The sequence below is a fragment of the Pristis pectinata genome, chromosome 30, assembly GCF_009764475.1.
Source record: "Pristis pectinata isolate sPriPec2 chromosome 30, sPriPec2.1.pri, whole genome shotgun sequence".
Classification (NCBI taxonomy): Eukaryota; Metazoa; Chordata; class Chondrichthyes; order Rhinopristiformes; family Pristidae; genus Pristis; species Pristis pectinata.
Window position 1 is genome coordinate 20,030,473 of NC_067434.1, and position 20,754 is coordinate 20,051,226.

Here is a 20,754-nt window from a genome sequence, read left to right on the forward strand (position 1 = left end):
ATGTACCTCAGGGTACACTGTTGAAAGGCCAGACACTTCCCTCAAGTTGTAGCCAGATATGATGAGCAAGTAACTCGGGGGGGGGGGGGGGGGGGGTGAGGGTGAAAGTAACTTAATTTTCTCACTAACCCGCATCAGTTTACTTGAAGTAGCCAATAGACAGCCTCACGACTTTCCTCTTAAGGTACACAAAGAGTGTTACATTGACATAAATGGGCAATGGTTGAGCAATTGATCCTGGGTTGCATTTCACCACACCTTGTCTACTTTCCTTACAGTAAATGAGATGCAGCTTTCTAAACAAACCAAGGAGAAACCAGACCACATCCACCCACAGCGACTGATAAATCAGAAACCAGGGGAGACTTGTCTGAGTTTATGCAAACTCGCTATCCTGGCTGGGATACAAAACACATCAGAGCACAGAGTCAGAAAAAGGATACAGTCATTACCTTGACTCTGGCGAGATCATGAGGATTCAGGACAGAACCTTGGAAGAATTCCACCTGAGTGAAATGTCTTTTAAAAAGAGCTTCGAGCTCAAGGTTAGGGGAAATACTGGGGAGAGATTAAAAAAGAATGTGAGACAGTTAGCGATCAGCAATCTTTTCAAACACAATGCAAGATTTCAGACAAGAGAAATACAATGATATTGTGTGATGGTTTAACACAAAATGATTTTATGCTAGTGTACACGGGATAATGTTACCCAAGGTCGTATACCACTGGTCTGAAGCCAGTTAAGCAAACACAAAGGGTGAAAAACCCTCATTTCCACGAGCAATGTCTCTTAAAGTTACCTCTCTGACCAAGGTTTGTTTGCTTTTCTCTGATATCTCATCATCTGGCCAAGTGTCAAATATTTGCCAATAAAACACCTTGGGATGTTTCACTATATTAAGGCTCTATAAAAACGCAAGGGTCTTGGACCCAGAGCAAAGCAACACTTTAGAAAAGTTGCAGGGAGGTATATTTGAACGGAAATATACCATAGAATCACTTGCATTTGAGAAGCCAGACAATCCTTCTGAGCACTGTTTTGTCACGAGGCGAGACGCAACTAGTAACCGTAACGCGTGGAGCTAGCCACGCAGTGGCACCACCAGTAAAGCTGCTGCCTCACAGCTCCAGTGACCCAGGTTCAATCCTGACCTCAGGTGCTGTCTGCGTGGAGTTTGCACATTCTCCCTGTCACCACGTGGGTTTCCTCTGGGTGCTCCATTTCCCTCCCACCTCCCAAAGACATGAAGATTGGAAGGTTAGTTGGCCACGGTGAATTGACCCTGGTGAGTAGGCTAGTGGTAGAATCTGGGGGGTAATTGATTGGAATGTGGGGGAAATAAAATTGATGAGTGTAGTCACATGTACATCGAAACACACAGTGAAATGCACCTTTTGAGTAGAGTGTTCTGGGGGCAGCCCGCAAGTGTCGCCACGCTTCCGGCGCCAACATAGCATGCCCGCAACTACCCATGGTAGATGGGTACCATGCCGTACGACTCTATGATCGTTCTATGATTGTTCTATGGTTCTATGACCACAGGTGGGGAGTGGTCCAGTGAGCCTGTGATGGAGACCCCATCTAATACACGATCAATGAACCATATGGCCATGGAGGAGGCCATTCAGCCCATCATACCTGTCATGGTATGACATGGTAGTGTAACAGTTAGCGTAACGCTATTACAGCGCCAGCAACCTGGGTTCAATTCCCGCCTCTGCCTGTAAGGAGTTTGTACGTTCTCCCTGTGTTTGCGTGGGTTGCCTCCGGGTGCTCCACTTTCCTCCCACATTCCAAAGACGTACAGGTTAGGAAGTTGCGGGCATGCTATGTTGGCGCCGTAAGCGTGGCGACACTTGCGGGCTGCCCCCAGAACACTCTACTCAAAAGATGCATCTCACTGTGTGTTTTGATGTACATGTGACTAATGAAGATATCTCATCTAATTCTTCTATTTTCTTACAACATAAGAGATGGCCATTTGGCCCATCAAGTTTATGCTGGTTCCCATTAACCCCACTCCCCTTTTTATTTCCCTGTAACCTATTCTCTATCATTTGCCCCATCAACTGCACTCTGATTCTTCTTCCACCCACCTACACCAGGGACAATTTTCAGAGGACAATTACCCTTCCAACCCACACACCTTTGAGACCTGGGAAGAAACTGGAGCACCCAGAGAAGCCCATCAGCTCACAGGCAGAACGAACAAACTCCACAAAGAGAGCACACGAGATTAGCCTCCGCGTTACTCGAGTTGCGAGGTGGGGCAACACTTCCTGTTGCCCTGTCCCTGAAATCAGCCCCATCACGCTTCTCCATAACCCTTGAACTGGTTACTCCCAGAAACTTATTTTCCAGTTCCCTTCAGAAAGGTGCAATGAATCTAAATCCACCGCCCTTCTTCCAGATCACAATAAATAAATTCTTATTGCTTCCCTCCACATTATCTTGAACCTGCATTTCCTGGATACTGACCCTGATCATCACAGCCCCTCCATCAACTCCACCTCAGAGTTATGCCCAGGGCTTGAACTTTGCTGGGCATTACTTTTGGTTTAGTTCAAGTGTTTCTTTTCTGCTTATTGGCAAAATTGAGTATTTTTGATTATTAAAATCAACTTTGGCTAAAACATCACCTTTCAACTCCCATGAGATGGTTGCCATGTGGTTTACATGGACTTCAGTAAGGCCTCCAAGGTCCCACATGAGAGTTGGTCCAAAAGTTCAGGGCCCATGGAATCCAGGGCAAGCTGGTAAAGTGGATCTAAAATTGGCTTGGCAATAGGAGACCGAGGGTGCTGGTGGAGGGTTGCTTTTGTGACTGGATGCCTGTGATTAGTGGTGTTCCACAGGGATCCTTGCTATTTGTAATATTCGTGAATGATCTGGATTTGAATGTAGGAGGCTGTGGATGGAGGAGGCATGATCAGTAAGTCTGCAGATGACACGAAGATGGATGGAGTTGTTGACAGTGTGGAGGGTAGTCAGGCTACAGGGTGATGTTGCTGTGTTGGTGAAGTGGGCTGAGAAATGGCAGATGGAGTTTAATACAGATAAGTGTATGGTGACACATCTTGGGAGTACTACTGAGGCTAGGAAATCACCATAAATGGTCAGGTCCTAGAGCATATTAAGGTACAGAGGGACCTCGGTGTACAAGTCCAAAGACTCTTGAAGGTAGCAGCACAGGGTAGGTAGTGTGGTTAAGAGGGTTGGCCTTCATTAGTCGGGGCAGTGAACACAAGAGCAGGAAGGTTGTGCTCCAACTTTATAAAACATTGATCAGATCTCAGCTGGAGTACTGCATGCATTTCTGGTCACCACACTATAGGAAGGATGAGACGGTGCTGGTAAGGGTACAGAGGAGATTCACCAGGGTGTTGCCTGGGATAGAGTGTTTCAATTAGGGAGAGAGACTGACGGATGAGGTCTGTTTTCACTGGATCATACGAGGTTAAGAGGGGACATGGATAGGGTTATGCCATAACGCTATCACAGCACCAGCGACCCAGGTTCAATTCCCGCCGCTGTCTGTAAGGAGCTTGTATGTTCTCCCCGTGTCTGCATGGGTTTCCTCAGGGTGCTCCAGTTTCCTCCCACATTCCAAAGATGTACAGGTTAGGAGCTGTGAGCATGCTATGGTGGTGCCGGAAGAGAGGCGACACTTGTGGGCTGCCCCCCAGCACATTCTCAGTAACACAAAAAGAAGCATTTCACTGTGTGTTTCAATGTACATGTGACTAATAAGTAAATATCTATCTATATCTACTGGGTAGACTACAGGAAACTCTTCCCCATATCAGAGGTAGATAAAATAGAGGGCATAGATTAAGGGCAAGGTGTAAGAGAATTAGAGGGGACCTGAGAGAGACCTTTTTCATCCAGAGAGTGGTGAGTACCTGGAATACACTGCCAGAGAGAGTGATGGAAGCAGAGTCACTGACACCATTTAAGGAGTATCTGGGTGAGCATTTGGATCGCCAAGGCATAAAAGGCTACAAGCCAGGTACTGGAAGATGGAATCAATATGTATGGGTGCCCACTGGTCAGCAGGGGAAGTGGTGGGCCGAATGGCCTGTTTCCCCATTCAATGACTTTGTGAGATGTTGTAGCTGCTGGTAATGGTAACAATATCTCACACTCAAAGTCATCAGTCAAACCCCACCCACTCTTTCGCTCCATCAGCTTACCACGTAAGATCAACCTGCCCACCATCTGGAACCTCCCTCCTTCCCCCACCTTCCTGCCCTACCTTATCCCAGTCACATCACTGTCCAACATTTCCAAACAACTATAAGACATAGGAGCAGAATTAGACCATTCAGCCCATCGAGTCTGCGTTACCATTCAATCACAGCTGATTTATTATTCCCTCTCAACCCTTTCTCCTACCTTCTCCTCATAACCATTGACCCCATTACTAATCAAGAACCTGTCCACCTCCACTTTAAATACACCCAATGACTTGGCCTCCACAGCCGTCTGTGGCAATGAATTCCACAGATTCACCACCCTCTGGCTAAAGAAATTCCTCTTCATCTCTGTTCTAAAGGGACATCCTTTTATTTCCACAGATAAGCAGGATTGGTCTGTAGTCTGTGCACATTATCTATATTTAAAAAGCCGCTTTCTTAAAGCAGAGTGGACAGCTGATATTATAAGTAGAACGGCTGCCTCACAGCTCCAGTGACCTGGGTTCAGTCCTGACCCCTGATGCTGAGAGTGTGTGTGTGTGTGTGTGTGTGTGTGTGTGTGTGTGTGTGTGTGTGTGTGTGTGTGTGGAGAGTGTATTTTCTCCCCTGTGATCATGTGGGTTCCCTCTGGGCGCTCTATTTCCTACCACACCCCAAAGGTGTGTGTGTTGAAAGGCCAAATGGCTGCTGTAAATTGCCCTTAATGTGTAGACGAGTGTTAGAATCAGGGGCAGTTGATTGGAACATGGGGAGAAAAGGTTACAGAGAAAACCAGCAGTCGGATTGCTCTGTGAGCTGATACGGTCTCGATGGGCCAAATGGCCTCATTCTATGTTGTAAGGAAATATGACATCCATATGGATGATTCAGATCTTTATTAGTGCAAATATATTTTTCACTAATTCTTGAAGATTTTGGAGTTATTATGAGAAACAAAAGAAAATTTGAGGCCTCAATTATAATCGGAGAAGGAGCAGATCTGTATCAGGTTTGTACACTCCTAACTTGAGAAGGAGATGCTTTCCAGCAGGAAGTGTACCTAAGCACTCGGTGGAAACCATGACTGGAGGAAACCTGGGCCAGATTCCAGGCTGGGACTTTCCAGCCATGACCCTTGGGACCCTGACATCCCAGCTTCACAATTGCCCCGCAGATCCTGAGGCGATTCTTCAAGGAATCCATGTTTCTGGAGCTCTGATATCTCGGCTGGAGCAGACTGATTGAGCTGGGCCTTGTTCTGGTTTGGTCTGTATCCAGTGAACTCAAAAACAAGCAAAGGTAATATATTGCACTGCCCACTTCATAGCCTTTCAGCTCCTCACGGTGTTCACTAGGATTCCCACTTCCCAGCTAAGACCAAGACCAGAATCCACGCATTCAGAGCTTTGGGAGACATTCTAAACCCAGCTATATGGGACGGTGAGGGAGATGCCATTCAGATATGTGACAAAGGTTTCCATGTCCAAATCCCCCTGCTGCAGGTCCTGAAGCACTTGTGTGCTGGCGTTAAACCACTCCTCACCATGCAGAGGGAAGTGAACGAGGAGGTGACCTGGATCGTCCTGGCTCTGAGAGACATGGAGGTGACCCACTAAACCTTTGATCAGGGAATGCAAAGGGAGAAGGGGCGAAAGTTGCAGAGGAGGACTTAAAACAAAAGATTGGTGTAAGACACTGTGATCTCAAAGCACATTGTCATTTTAAGTCTAACTGAGGCAGCACCATCCAGTGGTTCCATCACAAACTGCAGTGAGGTACAAAATTTTTCAGCAACAGCGGAATACACCAATAAATCCTGGGCCAGGCTCTGAAAGGCTCACTCAAGTCCTTTCTAAAATATATATAATAAAAGTTCTTCCTTCAGTGAGCCTAAAAGGAAAAGGGCTTACTTATCCTGTGCCAGACATGTGCAGAAATGTGCAGGCGTTCAGTTCACTAGAAGCTTCCCATGGGAAACCTAAAATACTGGATCCACTCCTGAGAATACTATTCCTCTCACTCTACTTCCAGGAAGACACTGACTTTGCTTCTTCCATGGCCACATTGTTCCCAGGCATTGGATGGGATCACAAACCCAACTGGCCAATACAGATGTGCAGATGTGGGCAGCTATTGCTCATGGATTAGATCCATGTTCTTTGGAATTAGCTTTCTATTCTTTGGAGTTTAGGAGAAACATCTAAGATTCTTAGAAAGCAGAGTACATGTTGAGATGTTTTCACGAGTGGGAGAATCTCGAAAGAAGGGACATGTTTACATGAATCATTTCAAACTGAGGTGCTTGGGAACTTTTGCTTGCAGAGGGTGATGAACCTCTGGAATTGTACATCTCTGGGGATTGTGGAGGATGATCTTTGGGAGTATGTTAAGACAAGGTAGATGAACTTTTAAAAGATTGGGGAATTGAGAGCCATGGGGAACTGGCACAGAAGAGGAGATGAGGCCTGGAGTAGATCAGCTGTGTTCATATTCATTGGCAGAGCAGGCTGGAAGGGCCGAGATTCTTGCTTTGATTTTCGTATGTTATTCCCATTTCAGGTGGAGCACAGTTCAATCCAAGTCACACTCAATCATCACAGGCACAATCGTCCTAACAGGGGTCAAGTTGGGCTGGCTTGCCTCCTTCGTAACATCTGTTAGTTTGAGGCTCAAACACTGGCTCAGGACAGAGTCCACCCAGTCGGCACAAAGCAGGGTGGAGGGGGAGGTGGGTTGTAGGCCTGGAGCTACCCCAGTTTGTGGAGTTCAGCTCCCACCTCTGTGGAACTCTGCACTACGAAGGAGCCTCTGGAGGGCTTCCAATAGCCGTGATTCATATCCACACTTTAAGAGGAATCAGCAGTTCCAGATGCTGCTGGGATGGAGCGAGCGAGAAGCTCGGCTCCCCTGCCGGTGTAAATCCAGAGAACAGAAGACTGCAACCGCAGGCAATAATTCAAATCATCGCTGCCATCAATAATGCAATTCCTAGTCACGAAGATCAACTATTCAGCTCCACCTCCAAAACAAGTTGTGTTTGTCTGAGAAGATGTTTTATTCGAGAGTCATTGTCATCGTCTCACAGCACGGAGAATGGCCATTCTGCCCACTGTGTCCATGCCAAATAACAACAACCCATTTACCTTACACCAATGCCATTTTGTTCTCCCCACATTCTTATCGACTCCCCCCAGATTCTACCACTTACCTACACACTAGGAGCAATTTACAGTGGCAAATTAACCTACCAACCCACACATTTTTGGGACTGTGGTCACAGGGAGAACATGCAAACTGCACACAGACAACACTAGAGGTCAGGGTTGAACCCAGGTCGCTGGAGATGAGAGGCAGCAGATCTATGTCCCAATGGATTGACTAGAGGAGGTCAAGCCTCAAAAAGAGGAATATTAGGATAGGCAGCTGTAAGTTGGGTCAAAGATGGAGGTTTCAAGACATGTTGTCATGGGGAGATGTTAGAAGATGGACTTCCCATTCGTGGCCCAATCCACTGGGGCAGGGACGAACATAGACACCGTGACGAAGAAAGCACATCAGTCCCTCTACTTCCTCAGGAGGCTAAAGAATTTCGGCATGTCCCCTTTGACCCTCACCAATTTTTATAGATGCACCACAGAAAGTATCCTATCTGGATGCATCACGGCTTGGTACAGCAACTGCTCTGCCTGAGGACGCAAGAAACTTCAGAGAGTTCTGGACTCAGCTCAGCACATCATGTAAACCAGCCTTCCCTCCATGGACTCTGTCTACACTTCTTGTTGCCTCGGTAAAGTAGCCAACATAATCAAAGACCCCACCCACCCCAGACATTCTCTCTTCTCCCCCCTCCCATCAGGCAGAAGATACAAAAGCCTGAAAGCATGTACTACCAGGCTCAAAGACAGTTTCTATCCCGCTGTTATAAGACTATTGAACGGTCCTCTAGTATGATAAGATGGACTCTTGACCTCACAATCTCACATTATGACCTTGCACCTTATTGTCTGCCTGCACTGCACTTTCTCTGTAACTGTAACACTTTATTCTGCATTCTGTTGTTGTTTTCCCTTGTACTACCTCAATGCACTGATGTGATGAAATGATTTGTATGTATGGCATGCAAAACAAAGTTTTTCGCTGTACCTCGGTACATGTGACAACAATAAACCAATTTAAAATTTAAATTTAAATCTCATGGGACTGTAGACCCATCGAGCAGGGACCACAAACCCAAGTGGCCAGTATATTTGGGTTTGTGGCCAGAGGACTAGATAGAGTGGACAGCCAGCGCCTCTTTCCCAGGGCACCAATGCTCAATACAAGAGGGCATGGCTTTAACGTAATGGGTGAGAAGTTCAAGGGAGATATCAGAGGAAGGTTTTCTACCCAAAGAGTGGTTGGGGCATGGAATGCGCTGCCTGGGGCGGTGGTCAAATTCAAGAGATTACTAGATAGGCATATGGAGGAATTTAAAACAGAGGGATATGTGGGAGGAAGGGGTTAGATAGTCTTAGGCGAGGTTTAAAGGTCGGCACAGCATTGTGGTCCGAAGGGCCTGTATTGTGCTGTACAGTTCTATGTTCTATGTCTGGATATGAGAAATTGAGAGACTGAGTGCCCCTGGGTCATTAGCTCTTCAGATGCAGCACATATCCAGGCCTCATTCAACAATCACAGGCACTGGAACTATTTTTTGTGTCAATGATTGCAAATTTTCAGAACAACATGATATTAACAATGACTCAGTGACCAAATGCCATGAATTGTCCAGTGCAATCGGTAGTCTGTGCTGAGGGAGCTCACGTGACCTGAGGCAGCTGTTGTGCTACGAATAGCCATTTCGTCCTTGGTCTCTGAAAGGGACTTTAGTCAGATTACTGTCCAGGATTCTGGTGAAACGCTGACTCATTTCCCTTGTTTTGCGTATTAGGTTTTGCCAGCATTTGCTGTTTGCAGCATCGGAGTTTCAGGCTGCTAATCCCTAAACGCTTTCATGGCAATGTACTAGGAAAACTAATCTGGGAATCAGAGCAAGAAAATCCCCCAACATCTTACTGGTGTTTAAATGTAGGACGATTAAATGGAACGGTCTTGGGAAACCATGGCAAAAGTTTGCTGAAGACTTACAGTGTTGGTGAAGCAAGGAGATGTGGGAGAGTGTGCTTGAGGCAGGAAGCAGGAAGAGAGGGTGGCTCCAGTTGTATTGATCATGCACTTGCATGCTCATGAGGGCCAAGACTTTAAGTCCTGGCTACGTGTGGTGAGGTGGGAGCTCTTCAAAGCTATGAAAGTTTCTCAGAAAGTTACACCTTCCCTGTGGGGTCATGAGATTAGAATAAATATTTCATAGAGCATGGAAAGAGGCCCTTCAGCCCAGTGTGTCTGTGCTGATCATTAAGCACCCATTTACACTAATCCCATTTCATTGTTCCTTTATTCCTACGTTACAGTGGCCAACCTGCATGTCTTTGGAATGTGGGAGGAAACCAGAGCATCTGGGGGAAACCCACACAGTCACAGGGAGCACAAGAGACTGCAGATACAAAAATCTGGAGCAATAAACAATCTGCTGAAGGAAGTCAGCGGGACGAGCAGAATCCGTGGAGAGAAAGGAATTGCTGACATTTCGGATCAGAACCCTGCACCGAGATCAGACACAATGTGCAAACTTCACACAGACAGCATCCAAGGTCAGGATTGAACCTGGGTTCCTGGAGCTGTGAGGCAGTTGCTCTACTCGCTGCACCACCGTGCCAGCCACTGTTGGTCCTCTGGCCCAACCAGTCCCAGAGCACTTCCACGATCGTGGCTCTAGGATACCCGGGTTCAATCCTGACCTCGGACACTGTTTGTGTGGAGTTTGCACATTCTCCCTGTGACTGCATGGGTTTCTCCCGGGAGCTCCTGTTTCCTCCCACATCCCAAAGACGTGCAGGTTGGTAGGTTAATTGGCCACTGTAAAGGCCCCAAGTGAGCAGGCGAGGGGTAGAATCTGTGGGGAGGTGAGGTGTTGGTGGGAATGTGAGGAGAATAACATGAGTTAGGATAGAATTAATGTTTAAATTGGTGATTGATGGTCGCCACAGACTCAGTAGGCTGAAGGGCCTGTTTCTGTGCTGTATCCCTCTGAGACTCTCTATCAACTGACCCACCAACCCAAGCTGACAGAACAATCTGTTTTCTGATTTTTGCCAACATGGGGCAAAAAAAGTCTTAATTTTCAAACAATGGGTCTCTAAGGGTGAGGGTGGTCTATGTGAGCAGCACACAGACTGCACACCGCTCCTGTATTTAGGGTGCTTTCCATCCTTACCGTGTTTATGGTCAACGTCTCACTCATATGTCCCCTGGACTAGGAAAAATCAGGGAACATTTCAGTGCAGGAGTAGGCCATTCAGCCCCTCAAGTCTATTCCACCAATTACTAGGCTGATCCTGGGCCTAATTCCAACCATCTGCCTTATCCAAAACCCCTTTAAATCACTAATTAACAAAAATCATTCCACCTCAGCCAGCTCCATCATGGGCACAACCCTCCCCACCATTTAGGACATCTTCAAGAGGTGGTGCCTCTTGTGACATCCATCATTAAGGACCCTCACCATCCAGGACATGCCCTCTCTGTGTTACTACCATCGGGGAGGAGGTACAGGAGCCTGAAGACCCACACTCAACGTTTTAGGAACAGCTTCTTCCCCTCCGCCATCAGATTTCTGAACGATCCATGAACCCATGAACGCTACCTCGTCATTCCTCTTTTGCACTATTTATTTATTTTTGTAACTTATAATAACTTCTGTGTCTTTATGTCTTGCGCTGTACTGCTGCTGCAAAACAACACGACATACGTCAGTGATAATAAACCTGATTCTGATTCTGCATCAACAGTGGATCTGGCACCGACTGCTGTTTGCGGAAGAGAGTTCCAAGTTTCTAGTACACGTTGCTATTCAGATGTAAATCAGAGCCGTTACTTACTTGTGCAGAAAGACAATTTCTACATTCACATCATCCCTGTCTTTGTGCAAGAAGTCTTTTAGAAAGTTGGACACACTTTCCAGCGTGATGTGCCCACACACCACTATGTGCCTGTTGGAGTGAAAGCAGATCAGGTCAACACTTGATGCCACAGCTAAGGTTAAAAGTCATCCCAACATTTGTACATTCTTATTAAAGCACCTACTGTTGATGAAGCAAAATGCTGTTGTGACAGGTGAGGGGTATCTGTGTGAGAAGAAGCAGAGGAAACACAGAATCCCAATGTACAGAAGGAGGTGAATGCAAATTTATCTCGTAATTCAAATTCCAAGGCCCCTAAACTGGTTGCTAGGTATCTGCTCCAACTGGTGCACAGAGCCAGTGTTCACTTTAGTGTTAGACAAGCCAACATGTGGTTCAAGGGCAAGCAATGGAAGCAAACTCCTCAAATCTACTTCAAATGTGGGTTTGAAAGCTTGACCAAAGCAATCCTTGCCCTCCTGCACATACAGCTGGAGATCGAGGGCCCTCGCTCTGTGATCCCATCAGCTACTGGGACGGCTGACACTTGAAGTTTAAAGTCCATTGGCAAGTCTGAACATTTGGAAACATTTTGCCTTAAAACCCCAGTTGGTGGTTTGGGCTCACTTACTAAGGACGGAAACGCTATGGGATGGATGAGGCAGTGATACAGCTGAGTGTAATTAAGAGCAGGCCATATGTCCCATCGAGCCTGTTCTGGCAGTAAATGGCTGATCTGATCATGACCTCGGCTCCACCTTCCTATCCATTTCCCATTGTCCTTGATTTCCCCAGAAACCTGTCTCGCTCAGCCTTGTACCAACATCCAGCCTCTACAACACTCTAGGAGAACAAAATTCTCTGCATTTAATCTTGGATGGATAACCCCTGATTCTAAAACTAGGCCCACTAGTTCCAGATTCCCTCTTGAGGGGAAATATCCTCTCAGTATCCTCCCTGTCCTGCCCTTTCTAAACCCCTTCTAAACACCAGCCAGTATCAGCTCAAAGTACAAGTCATCCCTAACTTACGAACACCCAACCTATGTACAGCCCACATACATGAGCAAGCATTGGGAAGACTGGTGGGATGGAGTTACTGACTGCTGCGGGTCTGCAGGCATCTTCTGAACTCAGTTCGAGGCCACATTTCTGACTTGTTCATCATTTGGGTTATGGACAATTCACAGGAATGGAACCCTGCCGTAACCTGGGGAAACCTGTACAGGAAAACTCTGCTAATCCGGCACCCTCAAGACTTTGGTAGTGCCAGACTAAAAGATTTTGTAGACTATCCTATGTTACTACTATTAATACACCAACACACTTTTAATTCACTTTTTTTTAGATGTTACACGGTGGTATGTGAACCCAGTGAGTTTAAAGAGAACACAGGAAATGAGATCCCAGTGACCTTAGAGGGAGCTTGGGAAAGGGGCTCCAGTGAGTTTGAAGGGAGAGGGGTCCTGGTGAATTTAAAGGGAAAGCAAGAAACAGGGTCCCAATGAGCCAGACGTCAAACAATTGTGATTTCTGAATCAGGATAGCAGATTACTCTTCAATTCTGACATCCTTGAAACCTCACATAGTGCAGGGAAGGGACTCAGTTGTTGCTGTCTATGTAAACTACCAGATGCAAGAGTGAATGTTAGCTTCAGTCACACAGAACACACAGAGAGGAATGAAGGATCTGTCCCTAATCCAAAACTCAAGGTCACATGAATAGTTGGTTTAACCTTCAATCAAACGTGGGTCTGAAACTGCTCAAACTCCCGATGGGTTTCTCCTGCTCCACTTCCTCACACTGGAAATACACAGGAGTAGATCGGTCAGTGTGCGTGAGTAAGCAAGTGATTACCAATATGAATCAGTGGTTAGGTGTACCTGTGTGCACATGCACAAAAATAACAGTGAGTGAGTGAGCGAGTGTGTTAGTGAATGAGAGAATCAATGAGTGCATAAGAAAAGGTGTGTGCGTGTGTGTATGTGTGTGTGTGTGTGTGTGTGTGCGCGCGTGTGTGTGTGTGTGTGTGTGTGTGTGTGTGTGTGTGTGTGTGTGTGTGTGTGTGTGTGTGTGTGTGTGTGTGTGTGTGTGTGTGTGTGTGTGTGTGTGTGTGTGTGTGTGTGTGTGTGTATTTGTGTGTGTTTATCGGTTACTGTGTATATCAGTGGGTGAGTGCGTATGTGTCTACACAAGTCCCCGTATTTGTTTTGTACCTGATTTGCCCCACCTAAGACATGGAGCTAGTAATGCTTGGAAGATGGCCACTGGACTAAGGTCATGGGTGGCTCTTCCTGTCTATGGGACCCCTGCAAGAACCAGCACCCTCAGAACAGAGACTGTCAGCAGCGAAAACCATTTCAACTGTTCCATAAAGTTTTTGACTTTTGAAACCCTCCCTTTAGAATTGATACAAGGAGAAATTTCCTCACTCAGAGATGGTTAACTTTTGGAATTCTCAACTAAGGAGGGATTTAGAGATTCAATCATTGATTGCAAACCAGTAAATTTCTGGATATTATATTAATGAAAGAATATTAGGCAAACACTGGAAAATGGTGTTGATCAGTCTCAAGGGGCTGAATGGTCTACCTGCTCTGAGCTTTGGCCTTGTTTCAGTTCTTACCTCCTGATATTGTTAATACTGCACTGGGATGCAGCACTTCATTGTGTGACACTTCACACAATAGGTTTTGCTTATAATCGAGTGCAATATTTTCCCAAGGTGTTATCACAGAGGAGTACAACCCTGACCTTACACAATAAGCACGAGGCATTTAGCTTTCAGAGAACCTTGGGCAACAACAGCAGCGAGAACTCTGGTCCATAAGAACATAAAAAACTATGGCCCTTCGATACAACTCCACCATTCACTAATATTGAGGCAGATCTGATCGATGGCCTCAAGTCCACTCTCCTTCCAGATGCCCATGAGCTTTGATTCCCCTAAAACTTAAAAATCCATCTATCCTAAATACACTCAATGACTCAGCTTCCACACACCTCAATTCCAACAATTCTCAACCCTCAGAGAAGAAATTCCTCCTCATCTCCATCTCAAATGGGTGAATCTGAACCTGTGCTCCCTAACTCTGAATTCTCCCTTCAAGGGAAACATCCCTTCACATCTACCTTGCTATCGTGTCACTTATCATTCTTCTAAACTCCATTAAGTCCAATCTTCTCAACCTTTCCTAGTACATCATTCTCTTCCTCCCAAGAATTAACCTGGTGGACCTTCTCTGAACTGCCACCAATGCAAGCTTGCCCCCTCTTAAACAGGGAGACCAAAACTGTCTGCAGTACTTCAGTTAGTCGTCTCCCTAACCCCCCCATGGTTTTGCAGCAAGACATTAATATCTTAAAATATTGCACCACTTTGTAGCAGTCTGACAACCTGTTACCAGTTAAAATAGCAAAAATAAAGAGGTTTTCTCTCTCATTGAAGAATAGAGGAAAAATGCCAGGTAGGTATAGCGTCAAATTCAAGTTACAGAGATGGCAAATTTGCATTCACAAGTACAGAGACACAGATTCCAAAAGGAACAGAATGAACCAATCGGCCAGGAATTTAATGGCATAGGCACAGCTGGGGTTGATGGGGGGTGGGGGGGGGGCGCGCGAAGTTGCTGAAAGAAAGCACAGAATTAGGGTTTTGACCCCAGGATAAGCTACAAAGATGGATTGATTCATTCTTGTGCAACATGATAGCCATTCAAGCAGCAATTAAAGTTAGGTCAACACATTCCATCCACTTTTTAATTCAAATATCTCACAGTTTAGGACAACAGTCGGTGGAAACGTATGGAACCCAATAACATCTTTATAACTTAATAAGATGTTAAGTTGTGTGAATCTGTGTAACTGGAAGATGGAAGCACATTTGAAGTATTGTGGAGGTAACTGATTATTCAGAAAAAGTTATGCATTCTTCATCATCATTATGAGTGTCAAAAAGACCTTACATAAACATCTTCAATCACATGGAACATCTTTAAGAGTAACAACAGGAAACATTTCCTCATACATTTGTTCCCTTTGGGTATACAGCTTCCTTTCCTAGTGCAGAAAGAAATATTCATGTGTAATACAATGTATAATATATCAAAGACCAGTGTCCACGTTTGCACTCAATTTTTGCTTCGTTTTGATTTCTTTTGGTCCTTCAACAGCCAAACCCACTCCACATGAACCTTGCTGAAGCCTCTGTGGTATCTGGTAGGGATCGACTGACAGAAACTCACCTAGGAAAGAAACTATTGGTGCCCAACCCACAATTCCCTCCCCACTATTCTCCCATAGCTGGCTGAGATTGGGTAGGTGTTACCGATGGACTTTGGTTCTGGACATGTGTTGGCTAATCACACTGGTACACCCGTTTAATGTTCCCCTATGTTGTGGGGGCCCTTCAATTTTCTCCAATTGCTCTGCCATCCTAGTGTGTTGGGAAAGGATCCCATTGGGATTGAATCACTTTGAAATATTAATACAGATGATGAATTGGCCAGGAGAAATTGGTTTTGATTATTTTGCTGCCCAAGATTTATGTTTGTGTGTTCACTACCTTCCTCAGCTCAGTAGACCACAGGACACTGAAGGAAGTCAACATGCAGGGACTGGCTCCTCAGGGAGTGATTGGAAGCTGCTTACTCCATCACAGAGTTGTCACCAATTGTTCTCCCTGTAACTCCAGGATCCCAATAGTTTGTAAAGATCCATAGGGGAACTCATTGCCACGAATTAAGGCAACATGCAGGGATTTATGGAGAAAGGTAGGCAGTGAATTTCTTCTGCACCAGTAAGAATTCAGATATATATCCACCACACATCTGATACATCTCCTTGAATAACATTGTAAGTTTCATACATATATGTAGCACCAGGCACCAAACACATACCCACAAGAAGCCCAACAAGAGAGAGAAATATGACTGGACTGTCAGAAATTAGCGCACAGCCTTAAATATCCAGCAATGATTGGTGCTCATCCAACACAAAGGCTTCCGGGCAAAGTTTCGGGGGAAGCGATTTGGATTATATGCTGTGACTAGGTTCATGGAAATGCGTGCTTTCTTTCCACAGACAGTCAAACTTCAGACACAAATCCGTCGCCAACAAAGTGATGGAGAATGGTGGGGAACTCAGTCTTGAAAATCCATCGATGAACATTGCAGTAAAGTACATTTACCACAGAGCAGGGAAGCAAGAAGCCAAATACTGACTGTCACTGGTCAACATTTATCTCAGATCATAATATTTAACCCATCCTCTCGTTTAATTTTAATTTTTTCATTGAATCTCATCAGAGGTCAATTTGGAAATTACAGGGAAGTACAAGTTTTGTTTCTGAACAGAAGTCATTCACAGAATGTCAACACCACTGGCAAGGCTGGCATTTAGTGCCCATCTCTAAATATCCCTGGAACTGCAAGGCCTCTGTACTCAATTCTGTTCAAGTCAACCACATCGCTATACCTCTGGAGCCACAAACCGTGGCAGAAGAAGATGACAGATTTTCTTCAATGAAGGACATGAGTGAACCCCATGGGCTTACACAACTATTTGGCTGTTTCACAGTGACTGACTGACAACAGACTTTGACTCCAGATTTCTTTAAGTACAGGAATTTAAACTGCCCAGTACTTTAGTCAGAGTAGGAATCACATCTCCAGACCAATCGCCTGTGCCTTCAGATAGTAGCTTGGTAACCCAACAGCTGTGGGACTGACTCCAGTATATAAACACACAGGACTGAAGATCCAAAGTCATAACCAGGAAAAAAGAGCGGGATTTTTTCAATGGAAATGTCTGAAAGTTGGAAATTAGAATTCTTGTATCTTAGCAACCTCTGCACTCAGAAATGTGGAAGTGTTTCCTGATGCAGGGTTTTGACCCAAAATGTCGACAATTCCTTTCCTCCCACAGATGCTGCTCGATCCGCTGAGTCCTTCAGCAGATTGTTCGCCACTTGAGATTGTGATGTGATCTTTGCGATAATATCAGGTGCCAAGGTAACCAAAATGTGCACAGTACTTGATTACTTTTATCCTCTCCAAGTGAAGCAGCTATTGGCTTTCCATCAGGGATGGGGGCTGTGGCTAGCTTGGTATCATGGATTCACATCACCCTGTGCCCATTAAACTACCAACTTGCTAAGAAATCAGCCTGTCACTGCATCCACTTTATTCTTCTTTCCTGGTGAATTACATGGTGCCTTAAATCCTACACAGGTCAAAAACACTCCCACTAAAAAATCCAGGAGAAAGAGCAGTCTGGTGCTATAAACCTTCTTACTCTCACCTTCAGATTGTAGTGCACAGTAAGTTTAAAATTACAGCTTATCACAAACCCCCAGGTGAAACTAAAACAGAATGGAGCAAAGTACGCCAACACTCACAGCCTTATTTCTGATGCCAATTAGTTTGGCTCACTGGGTATGCAGTGTTATAGTTCCCAGAGTTACCCGCAATAACCCCCGGTGGTCATGTACACAATGTCAATGCAGATCCACATCCTGACAGCACAGTAGGTAGATTTTTAAAATATGTGCCCTTGTGAAGACCAGCATTTGTTGCCCATCCTTAATTGCCCTCGTGAAGGTAGTGGCGAGATGTCTTCTTGAACCATTGCAGACATTCTGATGAAGGTACTCCCACAGTCCTGCTGAGAAGGGAGTTCAAGGATTTAGACCCAGCGATAATGAAAGAACTGTGAAATATTTCCAAGTCAGGATGTGTAACTTGGTGGGGAGCGTGCAGGCAGTGGTGTTCCCATGCTTCTGCTGCCCTTGTCCTTCTTAAACGCACATTTCTGTCGGAGTAGCCTGGGCGAGTAACCGCAGTGCATCTTATCAGTGGTGCTACTGGACACCGACGGTGAATTGAATAAAAGTTGAGGGTGTATGCAGTACAATTCAAGTGGGGTGCTTTGTCTTGGCTGACATTGGGTGTCATTGAAACTGCACCCATCTAGACAATTAAACAGTATTCAACCAAACTTGTGTCTTGTAGATGATGGAAAGTCCTTAGGATTTCAGGAGGTGATTCACTCACCAAAGGATAACTTGCCCCTGACTTCATCCTTTTACCACACGATTTGTACACTTGTCCACTTGAGTTTCTGGTTTCTGGCAGTGGTGAGTGTAGCTGGTTAAGCTCTCTCTTGATGAAGATGGTCAATGATTAGCACTAGTGTGGCATGAATTCCACTTGCCACTTATTAACCCACACCCGAATGCTGTGTGGGTCTTGCTCAATGCTGGCTCATCTGGTTCTATTTTCTGAGGACTCAACTGAACATTGTGTCATCATTAGTGTGTGTCCTCGCATCTGACAAAATGATGGAAGGAAAGTCATTGATGAAGCAGCAGAAGATGGTTGGGCCAAGGACACTGTCCTAAGGAACTCTTGCAGTAATGTCCCGGGGTTGGGATGATTGACCTCCAACACCTTCCATCTTCCTTTGTGTGAGGTATGACCCCATCCACTCAGAGTACTTTCCTCTTGATGGTCATTGACTTCAATTTTACCAGGGTTCCTTGGAGTCACAGTGGAATCTAATGTTCCCTTGATCACAAAGGCAGTCATTCTTACCCCATCTTTGAAATTCAGCTCTTTGGTCCATTTTCAAACCAAGGCTATGACAGGGTCCTGGCAAAATAAAAACCAGGCGAAATAAAAGCAGTGAACAGGTTATCGGGGAATACGTTCTTCTTGATAACACTGTAGACACTTTCTGTTACTTCATTGTTGCTTGAAAGTGCACTGACTGGGCAGTAATCAGTCACATGTAGCAATGGAACACCTTGGCTGGAGGCCCAGTTTGTTCTGGTTTTCAGCACTATAGCTGGGACATTGTCTGATCCGTATTTTGCCATATCCATTGATCTGCTCTTTCTTGATATCATCTGGTGGGAATCGAAACAGCTTAAGACTGGCTTCTTGACGGAAGGATGTTGGGATGAAGCAGAGGTGGATCATCATTGTAGCACTTCTGGCATCAGCCTCATCTTTAACACTCACATGCTGGGCACTGACATCATTGGGTGCTCTTGGAGCTGCTCCTCCTGTTAGCGGTTTAATTGTTCCCTTCCATTCGGGGTGTGATAGAACTGCCGAGCTTTGATCTGATCCACTGGTTATCTAGTCATTTAACCATGTCAAGAACCATCCTCTTACAAAAAGTTTGAGGATATAGATTGCCTTTCGAAGGTGGAAAAGTGTACACAATCCTAATCCATCTTTGTCCAGAACAACCAATTTGAGACTATAGTTCTAGAACAACCAGTTTGAGACTATAGTGTATATCCTGGAAGTTCAATTGCATAATCTGTTTTATTCAGTATTACATAATTGAAAATCAATTTCTCCGTGAGTGAAACATGATAAATCAATTTCTGGGTCACTTTGCACGCTCAGACTTGACCGGGCACTTCCTATCATCGGTCACTTTGGCAAACCCAACACAACTTCCACATTGGGAGGCCCCCTGGGATGACATCATTCTCCTCCACCGTGGTCCTTTGGGGAATCTTGGACCACGGTGTCTTATGGTTGCTCATGTTTGGGCAGTTCTGGGGCAACATAGTCTGACTCCCAAACTGGGAGTCCCATGAGGCAAGTCAAGTACTTATCTAAGTCCTTGGAACCTTCCCTACCTGCATTAAATCTATGCTTTAACACTCCTTGAGTCCTCCCCCAGTCAGCCAATCTCCTTGGGCATTATCCCACTCCCATCCTCTGGCTGCTCTTCCCCACCCACCACATTAGCAAAGCAGCAATGTCAGCTTGCCCCTCACCTTCTCCCTTATCCCCCGCCCCAAAATAACCATGCTGGTGAGCCCTGATCCCATATCCCTCTTGCACTCCAAGCCAGCCTCAAGAGTGGGAAGAACACATTCCAAACGGCCAGCTCTGTTGGGCCTTGCAAGTGGGTTTGGACACAGTGAGGCAGCAGCCAAATCGTCTGCCTGCCCAGTGTGTCTACATCACTCCAGCACATACTTTCAGATGGACACCAAGTTCAAGGCTGTGGTGGGAAGGGCAGCCTGGTGTGGAGTACGTACTCCTTTTGGAGAGGGTAGATGTTCTCCAGAATGCAAAGAACCAAAAAGACAAACAATGTCTGGCAACCCAGGGTAGGTATATACCACCCTGGCCACATGGGGCAAGTTGGCTGAAATCTGACAGTCCAGTCACTTATTTCTCTCGGATGAGACAGGAATTGAGGAGCAACTAAGTAAATGCACTGATTAGAATTACCACTGTGCTTCCATTAGATAGACTTGACAGGCAGAACCAGATTACAACTCGCTGTGGATATCCCGACCAATAACATGATTGGAAACAGGCAAGATTCAAACATAAGTTGCACTTATGTTAACAGGAGACAAAAAAAGCATAGCAGCATCCCAAGCATGTAACACAGGAAGAACAGACAGGGTCACAGTGATTCAACGTGCAAATGCAGCCATGCAGCAGAGAGGTCAAGGGGCAAACAGATAAGGATTAGCTCCAACATCAGCACCAGACCCAGCCATGCCTTCCACTACTGCTCTAATCCTTGTCACACTGGTGTGCTA

At 45.5% G+C, this 20,754-nt stretch overlaps 1 protein-coding gene across 1 annotated transcript in view; it reads right to left on the bottom strand.

Moving 5' to 3' along the window:
- The window catches only part of LOC127584756 (calcium-activated potassium channel subunit alpha-1-like), a 779,405-nt gene that overhangs the window by 217,076 nt on the left and 541,575 nt on the right, over nt 1-20,754 (bottom strand). Inside the window, 2 exon segments of the mRNA XM_052041687.1 lie at nt 453-558; nt 11,154-11,264. Of these exon segments, the coding sequence (XP_051897647.1) occupies nt 453-558; nt 11,154-11,264 (217 nt within the window).